The sequence below is a fragment of the Mustela nivalis genome (assembly GCF_964662115.1).
Source record: "Mustela nivalis genome assembly, chromosome: 9".
Taxonomy (NCBI): domain Eukaryota; kingdom Metazoa; phylum Chordata; class Mammalia; order Carnivora; family Mustelidae; genus Mustela; species Mustela nivalis.
In genome coordinates, this window is record NC_139028.1 from 108,190,448 (window position 1) to 108,203,483 (window position 13,036).

The window sequence follows — 13,036 nt, forward strand, 5'->3', positions numbered from 1 at the left end:
AACAGCAAGGGAAGATATGTATCAGCAAATTCTATTCTCTGTTCTACTTGAATGGTTTTGACTCTAGCCAGAAATTAATAAATTGGATTTCTGGGTTTTTCTTACACATCATTTTGATGAGTTTAGCTTATTTGTGTTGTTGGCTCCCTAGAGCATCACCATCTGTAGGTATACTAATAATTGAGTTTCCTAATACATTCAACAGAAAATAAGACCTGGAAAGTTATGACCTTAAAAAGTCATGCTGATAAGACTTGTCTGAGCTGCCACTTGGCCTCGCCCAGGGGACCCCCCCACCCCGGTCTTGGAGAGTGCCATTCTAGTCAAACTGCAACACGCAGCTCTCATACCCTGACAGTCAAATCAGAATATACTGAGTAAACGAGGGAATACTGTGTTACTGTGCCCTCATTAGAAAAAGTTCAGTTCTCAAAGGCTTATTCTTCTGTGATGATTTTCTGAATTCTCATCCTTTCCAAAACAACCACCTTCAAGTTATCATAGAGGGATTTTTCTTTCTCTTTCCTGGATACATGATTCTTTTTTAACATCACTCTATGTAAAATACAATTAATTTTCAGAAAGGCACTCAAACTATGTATATTCAAAGTACCCTAATAAACAAAAAGTTACCGGCAAGGAACTTGTATCATTCTGAACAATGGTCTCTGAAGTCTCAGCAAGGTCACTGTCCTTTCTGGAGCGCTGATCGAGGGGAAGAGGAGCTGGGCTGGAGGGTTCATCACTGTCCTGGAGAGTGGAGTGCTCCAGTTCCTCCAATAAGGCATCTATACCAAAAGATACAAGAGAATTCTAATACAGAACATGGGATGATTTGCCCCTTAAATATCACCCCTGTGCTTCCATTCACCTCCTTCTCTCTTGGGTTAAGACTATCTTCAATATCTTCCCTTACTTCTTATGTTACTTCAAGATGTGGTCTATTCTCCCAGAGGATGTTTAATGCCTCCACATAGTGTGACCTATTTTCTATGGTTGCATTCAATTTCACAGCATCTCTCAAGAATTTGACTTCTTATATTTCAGAGCACTAATTTTTATCATTCATTTAGGGTGGGTTGCCCACAAAGATCCCCATTTAGAAAAAAAAGTAAATCCTACCAGAAAAGTATAACAACATTTTTTTTTCTAAATGTACCAACACAGTAATGCTTTTTCTTAACCCTGATTATTGTTTTCTTATATCCCAAGTACGAACAAAATTTTCAAAACAAAGTAAAAGTATTCTGTCTTTTAGGGCATATAAGGTAAAAAAAAAAAAGGGGGGGGGAGTGGAGATCAAGGAGAAAATAGATATTGCAAAATCAAGCAAGATGGCATTGCAATCCAAATCTTGAGATTTGTTTCTGCTGTAGTTTTCTTGGAAAAAACCAATGCACTTGGGGTGCCTGGGTGGCTCAGTAGGTTAAGCTGCTGCCTTTAGCTCAGGTCATGATCCCAGGGTCCTGGGTTCAAGCCCCACATCAGGCTCTCTGCTCAGCAGGGAGCCTGCTTCCTCCTTCCTCTCTCTCTGCCTGCCTCTCTGACTACCTGTGATCTCTGTCAAATAAATAAATAAAATCTTTAAAAAAACAAAACAAAACAAATGCACTTTACAAGTATCAAACTACTTTTCTGTTACAATGAAATTAATAATTAATAAAAATTGACACATTACAGGCACTATGCTCAGGAATTTCTGTATTTCATTTAGTCATCCCAAAGCTTTAAGGCAGGTGATATTGTTGTCCTTATTTTATAGATCAAGAAAGAGACTGGGGCACCTGGGTTGCTCAGTTGGCTAAGCATCCAACTTTTTATTTCAGCTCAGATCAAGATTTGAGTCTTGGGGGTTGTGAGACTGAGCCCCGTGGAGCCTGCTTTAAGAGTCTCTCTCTCCCCCTTCCTCTGTCCCTACCAACCCTCTCCCTCTAAAAAAAAAAAAAAAAAAAAGAGAGAGAGAGAGAGAGAGAGAGAAAAGAAAGAAAAGAAAAAGAGAAAGAAAAAAGTAGTGTCACACTGTTACTGATGCAGATCCTGTCTAATCCTGGGCTATCTGATCGTAGCCCCTGCACTAACTTCATGTCAAACATTCCAGTCCCCATCTTCATGTGGATTCTCAGGATCATCTTGGCATGATATGATCTTCTCTGAAGCCGTTTCCTTGTCTACACAATCAAGCAATTCTATTACAATTTTTTTCAAATTAGGGGTTGAGACCCATTAGTGGATCTCTGGTGGATTTTTTTTTTTTTTTTTTTTTTTTTTACCACAGGTCATGATTTTTAAAAGTTTGCAAAACAGTGGATTATGCTATTTGACATAGTTTGATTTCTGCAGATTAAGGGTAATAGGGACATACTTACCAATGAACATGACATATCTGATATTGCTTTAAAATAATCCGAGACTGAGAGGAATGGGTGGGTGTATTAATGAAACAAGACTGGCCAAGAGTTGATCATTGTTAAGCTGGTTGATGAGTATACTAGATTTCATTGAATATTTTCTTCACTTTTATATATTTTTTAAAATTCCTCATAATCAAACGTTTTTTCAAAAGAAGGAAAAAAAGAAAAAAAAACTAATGTGGAAAGAGAAAGAAAGACTAATTTTCTCATAACTTTACTAGCCAGATTGAATGCCAAACTTCTGGGTTCCAATCTTTTGTTCTATACCCCTCTATGAAGATATAGTCCTTTTCTATTTTCTAAGCTTTGCTCCAACCAGACGTCATGGATCTTGGATTCAAAATAATAAGACATTTATAGTAAAGATTAGGGGAGAAGGGATACTCTCTGTAAGAGAAGCAAACCGTATCTCTAAGAGGAGAAGGTTACCCTTAGAAGCATCAGTGAACCAAAGTTAGTGAAACTCCCTCTTCTGGGTCATGAGTTAACAGGGCTTTCTCTTCCTGTTTCCTAGGAGTGCACATAACACCAACTCCCAAGATGTTCTTGCCTTCTGCCAGATCCCGTAATTTGCAGATGACTAATTTTAGTATGACGAATGTGGGATCATAAGGGGTGGGGGGAGGTATTAGATGGAAAACTCTGTAGTCCTTCCCTGTAGCCCTTCATCTGCAGAAATCCGGTAACATCAACACTAACATAAAAGGGATAAAGTGAGGTCTCTTGGGGGATCTCAATGGATTGGAATGATTTCATTCAGAGCCAGAATCTGTTCCTGGTTCCCCTTTATCTAGCATCCCCAAGTAATGAAAGTTTAGGTAAAATCTGCTGGACAGAAACAAACCATCAAGGTTGGAGGAAGTACTGCAAAAAGGAAATATCGCCTGCCTTTGCTGACCTGTCTTGCACCCTATTTCTCTGCAGCTGGAAGAACGAACAACCCTAAGTCTGGGTAGTTACTGAGCTACTGACAATACGAACAAAGATAGATTACATGAATGTCACCCCTTCCAGGTGGCTTGGTACTTTCTACATTTCTGGACCAGATTCCTCTACCATTCATCCTGCTCAAGTAGTGGAAAACTGTGCAAATCTAATTTTTAATTATTTTAAATTATCTGGGTTGTTCTATTGGTTGGAACACCTGAGCCAATGCACTGCTAAAAGAGGAGACTGCCTTGTAGCTTAATCAGTTTTGGTGTCAGGGGCTCCTGGGAGTGATGCTGAAAACATTTATTGTTTTTCTTGGTTATCTCATTGGAAGAAAACACAAAACAGATAATAGTTATTTCAGAGAGTTGCTTCAGACATTAACATGGTTAATATATGCAAAAATGTCAAGTTTTAGTTTAAGTCACTAAATAGGTATTACTTCCCTTTTGAATTACCCACATGAAAGCCATTAAGTTATTGCTAAAATAAGAAAGAAAGGCTAGATGCCTTTCTTTGAGCTGGACTTTGAACTCAGGCAGAAATGTGAACTTCCCTACTCTCACAGAGTCAAGAATCTGGTTTCTGCTCCAAGTCCAAAATACTTTCTACCCCAAGCTTCAAAATAGACTTTACCTCCAAAACAGTTTAATATTTATTAAATACCACCTTTCCCTCTTCGTTAACATCTCTTCCCTCCTGTAATTTGCTTATCTTCCTCTCTGCTCCTCTAGTTCTCAAATTAGGCTGTGAACAATTACCACCACCACCAAGACAATATGCAAGATCTGTTTTAGGTTGTTCACACATTTTATGTACGCCAAACATACAAAAACTCAGAACACTGTGTATTAATACAGCTTGGAAATTGAGTAAAAGGTTAGTGACTTAGTGTTAATAAGGATGCCAGCAACAAAAGTCAGCAAAGGATAAGGAATGAATCCCAAGAATGACAAACCTTCCATTACTCCAAAGATTGGAAGTCAGGGATCTGTCTGAGCAATGTAACCAATTGTTTCACTGCTGGTTCTAATTGTTCGAAATGGAAAGAGTATCATATTTACAGGCCACAGTAATCTGTTACTTCAGAATTCCTCTGAATAAAAAGCTTAGCAACAGAATCGCTGGAGTTTTAGCGATTTAATACTAAACCATGGAACAAATGAAACCACCCTGGCCTTGCTCCAACGTTTACAGATCCCTCATCCTCATTCTTCTATTCCATTTCTTTTCCTTATAACACCCCCTTTATCCCTCTCCCTTTTCGTTTTTTCTTCCTAAATCGCAAATCTGTAGGTGCCAACTGTGTGACCACCCTATGACCTGCAATAGCCCCCAAGGGGCAAATACTCATAATAAAATCACAATTCGGTCCAAAGGTATTTGTGCATAGTTTACCCTGGTGAGCACCCAACTTTCAGCCTATTTGTGCCACTGAAAAGAGTGAACCAATAGTTCCCTAAAACAATCATAGTTCCTCATGCTTCACTCTTGGTTGGACTGAGGTCATGAGAGAAGTGGAAGCACAATTTTCCAGCACCACTCTCCCTCTGGCTAGAAGTACACCCCACCACAGAAATGGCAGCCAAGTCTTCATTCCCCCAGAGCTTCTCCTCCAAGAAAGTCCTCACTCACCCAACTCTTCCATTGTCACACACCCAAGATGCTCTGGTCCCACAGGTTGTGAGGAACTGCTGTGGCATGTGCTGAAGAAGAGGACCGCAAAGGAACTGAGTGAGACAGCGTGAAGCAGCCTCTATAACCCTTTTGGTTCCTGTATTTGCTTAGCACTTCCTCTCTTTTGATTTGGTGAGTTTCTTTTTTTTTTCTTTCCTTTTTTCTTTCTTCCTTTCTTTTCTTCTTCTTTTTTTTTGGAGGGGGGTAAGTTAAAGTTTGGAAAATGGGACATAGAAAGATGGGTAGTAGGATTTGAGTTTTGTTAGTGCATTGGCGAGGGTGAGATTCAAAATTAACTTTGAAAAAATTGAGCACCTCCTATGCAACAGGATTCATTTTGAATTCATGGGATCGCAGACTTGCACTTGTGTTTTTCCCCAGTGTGGGTATCCCACTGTGACTGTGCATCAGAAAACCTGCTGTATGTGTGTGAATGTGAGTGTGTGAGTGTGTGTGTGTGAAACTGATGACCATGGAAGTGGTTTCCTTCATAAAATTTCCATCAGAGTTAACCAGCAACCAATTCATTTTGCTGTCTTTATTTACTCAATGATCCAGAAATTATGCTTACCTGCTTTCCTGAATAGACTGTAAATCCATTAAAAGTAGCTGTCACATCTGGATTTTCAGGACTATTAGTTCTTTCTGCGGTCCAAAACACAAACAGTTATAGTGATCATGAAGAATGAAACTGGAAGACAAGACACAAGGTGTTTAGCTGCAAATGTCTCAGGGAAGGATAATTTCTGCTTAGTTATGTTGCCTAATAAAAGGGACTCTGAGATTAACATTTTTTTCACCTTTTTTACCACTGTGATTTTACTCACCTTGAATGAAATAAAACATTTACAAAAGGCCAAATATGAGATAGCAGTATGTAAAGAACTATAATTATGGCTCTGTGAAACATAATATTATCTCCATTTTTACCAGTGGTAAAATAGATTCAAGGGATAGTAACTTCCTAAAGATAACAGAATTACAGATAGCTTAACTATTTACTATAACCCAGATTTAATTTCAATCCCTGTGAGCTTTCTTCTGCAATACATGGTCTTTTTTTTGGGTGATGTAAAGGAATCATTCATTCTCCCTTTCCATTGTGATGCTTTTTTATTTTTATTTTTATTTTTTTAAATAAAAAGGAGATTCCCGCTCTGCATTACTTGGAGCAGCCATTGGATGTCAGTGCTGTTCCAAAAGTCTGCTTCAAAAGTCCAAATGGGTTTGAAAAAATTCCCATCCTCACTAATCCATAATAGTTTTTACAACTGAAATGTCACTGGTCCTATGAAAGCGCAGAACACTTGGAGAATATAAAACATTTGCCTACTCTGTGGTGGTAACTGAGCCAAAACACTGAAAGGGAAAATGCACTTCAGCCCTTGGCTTGCAAATATTAGACTGTATCTGCAATTTAAATGAATGATTAATGTGAAATTTAGAATTGGATCCCGAGATCTTATTTCCATCCGCTTTCTGTAAGTGTGTGTGTGGGGGGGTGGGGGTGGGGGGGGGAGTGTTATCCCCAGTTGCTTTATTTTCCAAGGTTAAGAACCGTTCTTTCAAACTGCTCCTTGATTATAGTGCATGAAAGGAATGCTGAAAACCCACTGCTGTCACTGAATGCAAGTTGGAAAACAAATGGAAACTGCCATTTGACGCATTTAGGATAATTGAGTTGCACGCGCTAGCGGACAGAAAAGTAATTTCTGACAAAGCTGCTCTTCTGACTGTGCTTCCTGTGCAGCAGAAACATTCAAAACCACAGAAGCCAAGTGGCTTCGAGGCAGGGAGCACGAAGGAGGCCTTCGGTTTCTGTGAATAGGTCACAGAATCACGCTAACAACCCTTCCCCCTTCCTCTTTCCCCGCAGCCCAGGGACCACAGCCAAGTTAAGCAGCCGACGCCAGCTCCTTGGCACCGAAAACATTTGGTAGAACAGCCACTTTACAATTTGCAGACTTAATTATTAAGACCCAAGTGAGTGGTGGGATTTGTGTTCCGTCCCGAGCACCTGACAGATCCAGATTCAGTCCCTGACCCCCAGGAGCTCACAGGTTAGGGAGTCAGAGAATGACGAGGCGAATACTGCAGGCATGAACGCTAGGAGGTGCGGAGTAACCAACCCGACCTAAGGGCTACTGACGTGGCCAAGCAAGAAAGGTTTCGCCAACACCAACTGAAATAGTCGGGAAAACCATCCCAAGCGATCCCGACCAGCAACTGGTTTGCCATTTCTGCTCGGATCTGTGCGGGTGTCGCGGCCTAACCCGGAAACACTACCTCCCTGAAAAAGCAAACGCCAGCTGCAGAAAAAATTAACTACCTTTCCCATCGTGCATCAGTCAAAAACCTCCCAGCATCCTCTCCGCCCCTTCTTTCTCATTTTTTTTTCTTAAAGTATATTTGAGACTTCATTTCCCAAGATGCCTTTTGACAAGTTAACCCTGCGCATGCGCCAAGAGGCGGGCCATCCTTGCCCTCACGACCCCGCCTCTGTTCTACCGCCGCCATTTTTCCAGAGACTTTCATCCGGCTGTCGACGGGGTTTTTTTTTCTTAAAGGAGAAGCGACAACTCAAAAATTTTCCCCCTTCTTCCCGCAAGACCTGGCGGCGCTGGGGACAGAAAGGCCACACACAGGAAAGTGGGATCGGGGTGGAGGCAGAAGAACGCCAAGGCTCCTTCCGCGGCTTAAGGAAGAAGGATAGAAAGAGCCCTGTGGCATTAGCGGCTCCTTAGGGAGGCAGGTGCGCGCGCAGCTAGTCCAGCGTGCGAGCAAGGCGGGGGAAAAGGTGCGTTTTCCTCCCACCAATCTCCTCGCGGGACCTGCTCCTCCCACTGCCCCCAGCGCGCGCTGAGCTCGTGGCGCAGGGGGTGGGGGTGGAGGAAGGTCACTTTAGGATTGTCGCGAGACACAGCCGTTTAACGGTGAGAACGGGTGCGCGGGGAAGGAAACCTCGCGCGCTCCCTTGGAGCCGTTTCCTGATTGGTTGAAGGAAGGGGTGGGGGAGGGAACCGGGGACGTCGCTGCGTGAGAGACCACGAGGGGCAGGGCGAGGAAGCCGTCCCTCCTCTCCGATTGGTCTGCTGAACGTCTGTGGCGGGCGCGCGCGCGCCGCCAGCGGTAGCGGGCCTTGAGTGGCAGGGGGCGGGGGGGGGCGCCCTCGGAGCCGGGCGGAGGGGAGGGGGGGAAAGAGGAGCGCAGAGTGAGATTGAGCCGGACGCTCCGGGAGGCAAAGGGGGCGGGGGGAGCAGCGCCGCGGCTGCCGCCGCCTCCGCCTCCGCCGCCTGGGACGAGGGGGTGGGGGACGGACGAGCCCCGATGCCGGGGGAGACGGAAGAGCCGAGACCCCCGGAGCAGCAGGACCAGGAAGGGGGAGAGGCGGCGGCGGCCAAGGCGGCTCCAGAGGAGCCCCAACAACATAACCCTGCGGCGGCGGCGGCGGCGCCTGCGGGGACCACTAGCAGCCGCGTGCTGAGGGGAGGTCGAGACCGGGGCCGGGCCGCTGCGGCCGCCGCCGCCGCCGCTGTGTCTCGCCGGAGGAAGGCCGAGTATCCCCGCCGGCGGAGGAGCAGCCCCAGCGCCAGGCCTCCCGACGCCCCAGGGCAGCAGTCCCAGGCCGCGAAGCCCCCGTCTCCAGCTCAGGGCAAGAAGAGTCCGCGACTCCTGTGAGTAACGCAGTCTTTCAGGCGGTGGGAAAGACCCCCCTCTGTCCGCACGCAACCCTCTCGGCTCCCGTAGCGCCCACTCCACGTGACATCCTGCCTGCGCTGCCCCCTGCCGGCTCGCACGCCAGATGTCACGCCGCTCCCCTGCTAGCTGCCTCACCGCCGCTCTTTGGCCCTCCCCCCGTGTCCTCGGTCTGTGGGGCCACTTCCCCTCTCCCTGAAGTCGTCCTTTGTGGGATACACCTCTCTTGCTCTGTGGTGGCCCTCCCCTGCCCTGCCGCCGCAGGCTTCGCCCGCACTCTGGCATCTGCGCTCCCTTTGTCAGCCTGTCCGCCTCGTTCGGCGGCTCTCCAGTATTACATCACATCCCCATTAGGAAATCAGCACAATCTTAGCCTTCAGAAGTGTGCGTGTCCGTCCGTTCCCCCCCCCCCGCCCCATTAATTAGCTCAAGAGGCAGTTGTACTGGTAGCTTCATGTAGCTTTTTCCACTCTGCTAAATTTTCACATCACGTTCCCCTTGTTTTACACATCTGGTACTTAGGGTAAACGTGGCTCTGCCAGTCTTTCACTCGAGACTAGCATGGTATTTTTTCGTGTGTTGTTTTGTTTTGTTTAGCTTTTGCTTGTCTACTTGTGCTTATGTTTTCGTGTAAGAACTTCGTCCTTACAGATTAGACTACTCCGAAAGGGATTACCTTATTATCGAAAGACAGCGGAGGGACCAGGAACGTACAGTTTTAAATTTTAAATTGTTAGTATTAAAATGTTCCTATGTTGAAAATACTGAAGTGCATGTGTCTGTAAATTGTAGAAGTTAATCATATTAGTCATTGAATTCGTTAATTGAAAACATTTGTGTCTTTTGACTTTCAAGTGAAAAAAGTTGATAAAAAGGGAAATTAAAGTGGGGGGGAATTAGAGTTTTAAGTGCCCCCCTCCCAGAGAGATTATGGCAAGATTTGGTTTATACCAAATTTAAAACTTGAAACACACCTCCTCCAAAAGAAAGAATTAAGTCTGTGACTTGTTTGCTTGCCTTAGAAGCTTCTCAGAAAGAAAAAAGGTATCATGTTGTGGTATTAGATCTGCTTCAAATTTTTGCATTATTATTTAAATTAACATAATTTAGAGAATTTATTGTGTAACTACAGTTCTTTGGACAACAAAGATCTGAACTTACAAATTACTTGGCTGCAATTAGGATTCTAATTGCTATAGATGAATTTCACAGTCACAAAAATTTTAAGATTCTGTATTTCATTTTACCAGTTTGAAAAGAGCTGTCATTACCCTTACTTGAATTAAATGTCTTGAATGAATTTGTTAAACTGTGTATGCTTTAGTTCCACCATCTGTAGGAAATAATGTTAATCCTTATGAGATAGTGAAAGTATAGCATGTGACACAAAGCCTGGTACATAGTACATACAATATTTGTTTAAAATTACTGTTTTGAGTTGTGATGGAATGATAGAGGTATAAGTGGTGTGTAGTGATTCTCACGTAAACGCTGCAAAATTGTTGTGGTTTTTTTTTTTTCTTTTTCTTTTTTTCTTTTATTTCTGTTGCCATAGGTGGCTAATAATTTAATAATGTATTTCTTAAATGCCCTTCCATCCTTACCTACCCATTTGAGAGTAAAATACACCTAGATTTCCTTGCTGCATTTCCCTCCCACTGTTTTACCACTACCAGTTTTACTTACAGAAATGATACCTTAAAATAAGTTAGTGCAATATTTTTTTTCATCTCATTGTTTGTTTTCTTCACTAACTCTTGGCAAAAAGTACTTATGGGTCTTTTTATTTCTACAGTATAAAAAAACAGTTGAAGTTGGGTGAAGATGACTTAATTAAATCCCTTCAGTTTTTTCTTCATGTTATTCCCTATGGGGAGAAAGATAGTCTTAATTCTTAGTGTCCCTCCCTCTCACATCCACTATCAAAAGATAGTAGTGTTCTTTTACCTTCTCTTAGCCTCCGGAAGGTCTCCTAATTACGTATTTTGTTGCACAGTTTTGATCAGATTGTTAAAATAAATTTTCATAGTAATAATTTATTTGTTACGTGTTTTTAATTTACTGCATGCCTTGGAAATCAAAGGAGTTCTAAAGCATTTCAGCTAGGTAAATCATAATTGAGCAGTACCTGGGCCTGGTTCTATGCTGAGATAGGCTTTATAAAGGTAAATGAGACATGGCCCTTGTCTTCAAGACCTCGCAGTATGGGGGGGAAGATGCATCGATTAGTGGAGGTTTGTCAGACGTACGTGTGGTTTATAGATTTTCAAAGTGATAAACTTTAAAACTAATTGAGAAATTTAATTAATCCTTCAAGACATTTCGTGAGATTTTGAGTATCAATTTACTGAATCCTGGTCAAGTACCTTCTGACCTCTGTTATCCTAACATGTGAGGTATCTTAATTACCCCTTATGTTCAGGTTCTTTCACCATGTCCCACCATTTCCTCCTATAAATTCTAAAAGCTGTTTTCGCTTACATTTGTTTCTCTTGATTGAAGAGACAGCAAAATACAGTAGTATTAAAAGGTCAATAAAATACAAAGATTTGGATTGATTGAAACCTCTTTTTCTGCTAGAAGGCAAAGTAGTGCAGTAGAGAAAATATTGGACTATATAGTTAAAGTTTGTGTTCTCAGCTTTCCGCTGCTCAGTAAGTGACCTCAGGCAAGTCACTTAAGCTCTTTAAATCGGTATCTTCATCTATAACTGGTAATTTAGGATTTGTTACAAGCATAAGTGTGTATAAATGATAATTAGGTTACAGTTTTATATAAATTTATGTTTATAAGTGCATTTTCATTTGCTTTGAAACATTCAAGGGTTAATGAAAAGAGCAGGAAATCCTTGTGAAAGGAAATAATTAGTGAATTTGCTCAAGAGGAATTCATAAAGTTAAATGCTAAAATCGTTTTAAAATAAAACGTAAAGCCAGTTAAAAGGAAAGATAAACCAAATTTGAAGAAAGGTTATATACGTCAGTACTACTTACAAATTAGGCTCATCATTTGCTGTATTTTGGTCCATAAACTCCAGAGTTCAGATTCTTATATTTTAAATGCAGATGTTTATATGCAAGTCTAATTTTAAATATATAAAATACCAATTTTTCTGATTCATAAAGTTAAAACACCCATGTTTTCTACTAATATGGAAACATAGTTAAACTAAGACTAGGTTAAATCGCAAAAAGGCTTCTTTTCATTCTACTGTGATGAGTCCTCTGCATTTCCTAGCCAATGCATTTCATGTAGAACTTCAATAAATACTTTTTTAAACTTACGATTTAGCTATTGAGTAGCCCTATTGGCTAACACTGCGTATTATTAGAGGTTTTCCTACAGGTTCAGGTGGGTTCCAAATGAAACAAATACTGCTTTATTTTCTGGGATATGGAATTCCATTTTTGTTTCGTTTTCTTGCTTAAAGTAAAATAGTAGTAGACCTTCGAGTGACACTTTCTTGGTATATCATTTTGTAAGGAAAACGTGAACATCATGGATAGTGAGAATGAAGAGGCCGTAATATTCTGAATTGAAAGAGCTTTTGTGGCTCTTTGGAGAAAGTTCCAGTTCTATAAGTTTAAAATTCTTAAGTTTTCCTCCCAAGGAAATCAGTATGGTAATAGAAACATCTTCCCATTCCAAAAGGTGTTTGGAGGGAAGTTTATTGTATAATGTTTCTGTATTTAGGTATTACATCTGTACTATTCTTTAGAATTAGGATGATCGGTTGTCTTGTGTTAATTATTAATTGGACATTAATGATATAATTTAAAATAAAGTAATATCCAGAGTTTAAGAAAGTGGGATGAGAAAATGACAGCTGTTCTTTCTAAAGAGAACAGAATTTGTATTACATCTGTATTTATTTGGCTATTCTGTAACGTAACAGTCCTCATTTACATCAAGTTTACTTTTAAAAAATAAAACAAAAAACAAAAAACAAAAAGCCTTGTACCAGCTCAAGATACCATGTGTCATCTTTATAGTAAAGATCCAGGACCTGTGGACTTTTGAATCTGAGTAATTGCTCCAGGGTAGAGGTTCGTTATACTGTGCTTAACAGTTATGAATGAAAGAAATGTTACCAAATTAAAAACATGACAACATTTTTTAACAGTCTATAACACATTAGAGTCTTTACTGTTCCTGATTTGTAAAGTACAAGTTATATTAATTTCTGAGGTCCAGTCTTTTGCCTTTGTAGAAATGGTTTTTGACTGGGGTATAGTAAATGAATAATTCAGGGTTTTCTGTTAGGTTCATTGAATTTTTATTATGAAAATTGTCAAGTATACACATACAAAAAAAAAGTACAA

General features: G+C 41.3%; 2 protein-coding genes across 8 annotated transcripts in view; one reads left to right on the forward strand and one right to left on the reverse strand.

The window, feature by feature from the left end:
• Positions 1-7,300, reverse strand: part of LPXN (leupaxin) — a 40,176-nt gene extending 32,876 nt beyond the window's left edge. Inside the window, exons 1-4 of one of the 5 annotated variants that reach the window (XM_082747766.1) lie at positions 7,168-7,300; positions 5,590-5,663; positions 4,977-5,047; positions 634-788 (exon numbers count right to left, since the gene is read on the reverse strand). In XM_082747766.1, coding sequence (XP_082603892.1) covers positions 634-788; positions 4,977-5,047; positions 5,590-5,618 — 255 coding nt within the window. In that variant the 5' untranslated portion in view covers positions 5,619-5,663; positions 7,168-7,300. Of the gene's footprint in view, positions 1-633; positions 789-4,976; positions 5,048-5,589; positions 5,710-7,076 lie in introns of all 5 variants that reach the window. The other 4 variants (XM_082747764.1, XM_082747765.1, XM_082747767.1 and 1 more) reach the window with 4 other exon arrangements.
• Positions 7,301-7,524: 224 nt separating this feature from the next.
• ZFP91 (ZFP91 zinc finger protein, atypical E3 ubiquitin ligase) overlaps positions 7,525-13,036 on the forward strand; it is a 49,995-nt gene continuing 44,483 nt past the window's right edge. For all 3 annotated transcript variants that reach the window (XM_082747633.1, XM_082747634.1, XM_082747632.1), the window contains exon 1: positions 7,525-8,692. In XM_082747633.1, the coding sequence (XP_082603759.1) occupies positions 8,346-8,692 (347 nt within the window). In that variant the 5' untranslated portion in view covers positions 7,525-8,345. The remainder of the gene's footprint in view (positions 8,693-13,036) is intronic.